The sequence below is a fragment of the Gavialis gangeticus genome, unplaced genomic scaffold (assembly GCF_001723915.1).
Source record: "Gavialis gangeticus isolate Ggan-Ray unplaced genomic scaffold, GavGan_comp1, whole genome shotgun sequence".
Classification (NCBI taxonomy): Eukaryota; Metazoa; Chordata; order Crocodylia; family Gavialidae; genus Gavialis; species Gavialis gangeticus.
Window position 1 is genome coordinate 15,294,450 of NW_017729001.1, and position 6,684 is coordinate 15,301,133.

General features: G+C 41.9%; 1 protein-coding gene across 7 annotated transcripts in view; it reads right to left on the bottom strand.

Moving 5' to 3' along the window:
- The window catches only part of CLTCL1 (clathrin heavy chain like 1), a 53,784-nt gene that overhangs the window by 27,057 nt on the left and 20,043 nt on the right, over positions 1 to 6,684 (bottom strand). For all 7 annotated transcript variants that reach the window (XM_019506922.1, XM_019506923.1, XM_019506924.1 and 4 more), the window contains 3 exons: positions 2,684 to 2,952; positions 2,376 to 2,537; positions 1,345 to 1,458 (listed from right to left, as the gene is read on the bottom strand). In XM_019506922.1, coding sequence (XP_019362467.1) covers positions 1,345 to 1,458; positions 2,376 to 2,537; positions 2,684 to 2,952 — 545 coding nt within the window. The remainder of the gene's footprint in view (positions 1 to 1,344; positions 1,459 to 2,375; positions 2,538 to 2,683; positions 2,953 to 6,684) is intronic.

Here is a 6,684-nt window from a genome sequence, read left to right on the forward strand (position 1 = left end):
AAAAAAAAAAAAAAAAAAGAGTCTTGGTATGACCAAGCTAGGATATTTTGATAGAGGCTTCTGGTATAGAGCAGTTGAGACAAAGTAGTAATGCTACAACCCCAGGATTCTTCTCCATGAAGAGTCTCTTTATTTGGGCAGCCAATTCTAAAAAAAAAAAGAGTTAAAGCCTTGAGGTTGCACAGGTCAGTTGCTGTATTTCAGGCCTGGAGAAGTGCTTGCTTTGCATATCCTGTTTGGATTGTGTTTCTTCTGGTTAAGAGCCCCCCACCACCACCAAAAAACCCCCCCCAAGAAAAACCACACATTCCAACCCTCAACCATAAACAGTTATGTAGGCAACAGTGCTTGATACTGCAGAACTCAATATCCCAGGAGCTGAAGTGCAAATGCTGGCATGCAGCTTATATGCTACCTTTTCCCCAGAGGCTGAGGGCAGTTTACAAAGAACAGAACTTTCCACTTGTCAACAGCACAACCTAGTTAGTAGAGGTGATGTTAAGACCACAGGTATTTGGCCTCTCAGTACAATATCTTCTCCCTGCCCCCCACAGAATCTCTCATTAGCTACCTTCTGCTGTGAGCACTGCCTATCATACTGTTCATAAGCTCATTAAAGGACTTCCATTCCACCTGGTTTTGCTGTACCTACTTGCTATATCCTTAAAATGGCTTCTACCCATGGAGTTTGCCTTTGTTATGTTTATGTAGTTTCCAACATAGCTCCTATGAAAGCAAACAGATACTACAGACAGCAGCTACATCAGGAAAAAGACAGGCATATGAATTCATAGCAATTACTGCTTGTGTAGGCTCCAGCTAGGAGTATAGAGCCAAATGCTCTCCAGCCTCCCCTTCCACATCTACTGAAGGTCTGGTTTAGCCTTCCCCCAGCCCTAGAGTGGCTGCTTTAGAGTAGTTCACACTAGGCATGTTCTACTTTGTGGAATGGACTTTAAGGAATTCAAGTTACTCATGCAGCTCCACTGAGAGAGAGTAGGTGACATCTGCTGTCTCCTTCCCCTCCTTGCCTCTTGGGGAGAGGGTAGGAAAAAAGCACAACTGCTATAGCCAAAGTGGCATTTGAAATCCCAGCTCCTGGCTCTGTCCAAGTGCCAGCTACATAGGAGAAATGCTGCAAGTATAAGAGCAATTAGATGCATGCCATAAAAGAGTATTAAAGAACTCCCCACCTGCCCCCCAAGAGACTGCACCTTCTAGTAGAGATGGGGCACAGGTGTGCCCCACACTTGCAGTGTGGCACTTCTAACAGAGAGAGTAAGTGATTACACGGTAAGCCAAGATTAAGTAACAGGCCAAGGGCTTGGCTTCAGTGACATTTACCTGCATTGCCACAGGAAAATCCGTCTGTGCCTCAGGAGGGAAAAATACATCAACAGCTTTCTTAACAAAGGGCTGGTTTCCAGCAGCAGGTTGACCTACTTCAATTATATGCAGCTGGGAAGAAAGAAGCACCAGAATAGATTTCAGGTTGATTCTACCTGAGAAACAGTATTAGGTAGAGAGAAATGCAATTCAAGCCACTTACAGACCAAAGCCATTAGCAGCTTAACATCTCTGGAGCCACTTACCCTTTAAAATTTCAAACTAATATTTATTATCCACAAGCACTAGGGCCAGGGCAAGAGGGTTAAGATATTTTGGAGAGCTTCCAATGCTCTAGAAAGAGAGAGAAGCACCTGGCTTTAAACAGGTTTAATGAAGAGATTCTTCCACCCTTTTGGTAGGGGTATTAAGTAGAATCGGCACTTTGAGGCTGATGCTGGGTTAGCATCATTTCAGTTCCATTTAGTTACCAACAACATGAAGGGTCTGCAACAAGCCTTAAGCCCAGAAGCCACAATTCAGGCTTTAATATACAAAACTACTTTTTTTTAGAAAGAGTCAGCAAGCTGGACCATACTCAAGTAGTTGAACAGTTTCTGTACTGCAAGTAGTGACAGAGCAACCCCTGTATTATTTTAAGTTTTACAGAACTGCTTGAGCAAGGAGGTCCCAGACTCACCTCTTCAGGGTCACAGTACAGGAAGCTGCAATTAAAAGGTGCTGCACATTGTTAGTTGTGCAGATACACAAGAAGCAATACAAGGCACAAGATGTTTCCCTTAATGTTACAGCATGGCTCTTATGCCTTTAAATACAGGTACTCTATTGCCTCCTGCAGTTCTTTAAACTACCTGAAAGCCAAAGGGGGACTGGTTCAGCTTGGTTACATTAAACATCTTAAAGTAGTCTACAGGCCAAAAACAAACCCTACTGGCAACTTAGCAGATGGTCATTTTCAAAGAAAGGGCCAAAAACAACTGCAGCCATTTTGCATTAAGAAAGATGGTCAGTAAGTGGTGCAGACTTACCTTGCCTCCTGCAGGACTCCTCACAGCAAAGCAGAAGAGTGTGGAAGGCTTGACATTTCCTTCTATTTTGAATTCTGCAAAGGCTGCTGCATGGCCTTCAATAGGTTGAGAGACTTTTCTGTCAACTGAGTAGAGCTGCATTGCACCAACGACACGATTTTGCTGGCAATACAGCAAGAGAAAAAGAGGGTTAAGACTGCAAGTTTTACTCTCAGCCCAAAGAAGAGGTGTGCATGTCAAGACTGTAGGGATCCCAAGCTAGACATGTGACAGAGCAGCAGGCAGCAAGATAAATTTTAAACACACACCTGAGCTGAAATTCCAATAAGTAGCAGCCATTTTTGATGTTCATCAGTCCTGTAGTTTATAATCTGGCAGCCTGCCAGACTGGCATGCCTGTCAAACATCTTCTGGGGCTGAGATTCTCCCTCCATGCTCCAGTGGTAGACAGCAGTTTCTGTCACCAAGGCAACTGTATTCACAGATATCCATTTCCAGAAGATCACTTCCTCTGCCATGGTGTGGGCTTTCATTTTACTTTTCATCTCAATGTTAAAGATCTGGAGTGTCTTCCCAGCTGATGCGAGTCAAAGAAAAAAAGAGCCATGAACAGGTATAAGTAATCCTCCATTCTATAGATTGGAGGCTAGATGACATTTAGAGAACCGACTCACTAAAATTAAGTTATCCTACTTCCCTTATTTCAATAAGAGGGAAGCTAGTTGTTAGCCTACCATGTCTTTGCTGTACCCAAAGCAAAGACTGGGTACAGCAAAGACATGTGAAAGCTAGTTACAATAGCCTTAAGATGCTGCACCACAAGCTTTAATTCCTGAACAAAGAGGCAGTATGCATCATTCTTACTTTTCTGGATTCAAGGGAGTACATTCATCAAGTTAGCCTACAGTCAGAGCTGACTAGGCTTTGTAAGACACTCCACTAGAGCAAAATTTGGTTTAGTCTTGATACAGGAATTAGAAAGACATTAAAGCGCATTTCTTTCCAAGTGGGCTTTAGTACTTAGTTTACTAGCTCTACTCATGCTATGACTAGGTTCCATAGCTTTCAGCAAGGTTATATACAGATCTCCAGTAGCATATTAGAACTTTGGCTTTTGACACCTCATCTAGAGTTACAATATAGATGCTAGCTATTGTATAGCATCATGCCCACAACTAGGTCAAAGCAGATTTACATTACTCAATGGCCCTCCCCATAGAGCGGTCAACCTAAGCAAACATCAGAAAGTTCTCCCTAGTGACACCTACACTAACTAAACAGCTGCATAATCCAATTAGTAGTTCAGACCTTTTAGCTTCCATGCTGCCCTACTATCATACTAGTATTTTAATGTCCATTACTCCCTTGTCTCCTTGTCTAGTTGAGTTGATCCACTGGAGGTGCCCTAGCTTCCTGTAAGCAAAGGGCATCTTGGTATTTACTGCAGCATGCTGAAGCTTTACTTTACCCAATACTCAGAGTGAGCCAAGACTACTCCATACTGGTTTATTCCTTCAGGGCCTGACCTAGTAATAACTTTCTATCCAGAAGCAACAATATTACTTGCCATCATAAGCAAGTGGGGCAGATGTGAAGTAACTTCAGAAGTTCTCCATCAGGGGGGCATGAGAGATGGCAAGTCAACTGGTCAAGAGATTCAAGCTAGTCATCTCTTGGGAAGAGGACAGGGGAAAAAAAGTGCGTCTACTAAAGAAGAGTCCGCTTAACTCAGACTTCTAGTCCTTTTCTTTGAAGATTAAATTAACAAAGTGATTCTCACTTATGCTGACTAGTGATTTTAGAAAATCCACAGGTTGTGTGTTTGTTTTTGTTTTTTTTTTTAAAAAGAGACAATGGAACAGAAGACAGTTTGTTGAGAAAGCACTAGTTTCTTCAACTGACAGATACCAAACAGTACTTCCAGAAGAAGTTGCCAAACCAACTCTATCAAAAAAGGCAGAAGAGCCAAGTTAAGGGTCCCTGGATTGCCAAATAAAAGAGCTAGAAAAAGTCTATCATCAGGACCAAGTTCTATCAGAGAGTCACACTAAATAGTATCTGTCCAGAAAGACTGAGAAACACAAGAAAGGATAGTAGCAAGGAATAGGAATTGGTTTAAAGAGGAAAGCAGCCACAAGATAAAGCATTTCAATCCTCCAGAGGCAGATCAAATGTTCATTTGGAGCCATCTTCTCCCCCCCAGGAATTATTTTATCTTCAGTGAGAGAGGCACCCAATAAAGGAATCTTTCAAATTTCTCTCACTGCTCAGTTATCAACAGCACCAGAACTTCAGCCTGCATAATCCTTGGTTGTTCTAAAACATACAGGTTAATCTGCTTTAGAGTGCCATGGGTTGGTTGGCTTCTGACTTAAATAGCCAAACTTGTTTAGAAGCAAAGCCTTAATGCTACCTTAAATGGCTGATGTGATCTTAGACAGATTAAGCTTCCAGTTGTAGGTTCTGCCAAATAAAAAAAGTTTCCTATCACATTAGATCAGGACCAAATCATTTAACCCAGTCTGTGTTCCTCAGCATAGTCCCAAGGACAGATTGCAGTATTCCACTAGTATTGCTTGCTGGAAAGACTTAAGCATTCTGCTATGAGTTAAAGCAGGGAAGTTAACAATATGTTTTTCTCTACCTAGACTCAAGATGCTGGCTTCCTTCCAACTTCAAATACTTCAGGCCTAGCTGCCTAAGGGTGTCAGATCTCTTAGTGTCCTCCTGCCCCTCCCTCATTTATTTTAAAACTGATCCATTTACTGGAAAGTCTTTATTAAGAGGCAGAAACAGTTACATTTCTGTTAACTCAAGCATGACATTACTTTTGGAAGGCACTTCCATCCATTAGCATGGAATGGAAAAATGCAAAGTGCAGCATTCCCCCCATTTGTTCTGACAGACTGAAGTGCTCTCACAATACAGAACAAAAAAGCAAGAGATCCATGGATACGAGGGACAGTGTAATGCTCAGTACACTAGGAAAATACCACATGCAACCAAGAAATGCAATTGTGCATACACTAAACCCTAGGAAACAGCCTAATTTAGGTAACATTTCCCCACTTAAAATTGGACTTAAGTGGTTGCTCACCAATTCATCCATTATGAGCAACTCCCAATCATGACATTATGCAACAGCTCAGACTTACCACAAATCAGCAGGGAAAGTTTGCAGTGCACCAGCCTTTAGCCAAAACAGCCAAGAGCTGGACAGTCAGCCTTTGCTTACAGCTCATGGGAAATTTTTTCTGCAAGATCTTTGGACAACCATGATTGTGTTTAAGAATGGATCTATGGTACATCAGAGACAAGGGATTCTACCTAGGCACCACTCCATTCTTCTGCCACCCTCTAATCTAAGTTTTAGATATAGAAGAGGCAATCTAGCAGTGGTAATTTTTGCTGTACCTTGGACATCAAGTGCAGCAGTTACAATCAGTATGGAAGGGGAACCCCCCCCCAAAAAAACAAAACCCAGCATATGCTGCTCAATTACATTTGTTAAAAAGGGGACATTAGCCAATATACTCTGAAGCATTGGGACAAAGAAACACTTTTGACAAGACCTAGATGTTGGCAAAATAAACTAGATTGTTAGAAGCTGGATGACACTGACAACCCATTTTAGTTAGTAAGTTAGTTTTGGTTCTGGACAGATTGACAGTTATCAGTTTGAACCACATGACATTTTAACAGTACAGAGAATGCACTTTCCTTGCCAATAGGTTGATTTACAGGGGTCCAAGATTGATTTAGCATATTTTCAGTGAATCCGAATCAGCCGAGATACCAGGATGCTCCCCATTTCTGGCTACTTTGCACGTGGAGGCACTTTGTAGCCTTTGAAGGAAAGGCATGCAATACCCAGAACAAATTTCAGCTGAAGTCAATGTTTCAACTATTCAGTTTGTCGAAAGCCAGCTTTGACTTGGTTTGAGCCAGCAAGTTCTACTTTTCCACTACTAGTTTGCAAAAGACTAAATTTTAACATTAGTTCTTGGACCCCTACTTGGCATCACCACAAGTTCAGACTAAATACCACATTTAGGCAGGAATGAGTGGCACACAAGACATGCTAGCAAAGGTCTCTCATAAAAGTATCGCGACTTGGTTTTGTCTACCAACTGTACTATATAGTTACACATAGAATGCAGTCCCCATTGCTTGGTACAGTCAATAGTCAAAGCAACCAAACAGTTAGCAGCATGCCAATAGAGGGAGAAACTTGTAATCCCATGCCTGGTACCAAGTCAGCAATTCCAATTAGCTGTAGAATAAGCTACAGCTTCTTGCAAAAGTTCAG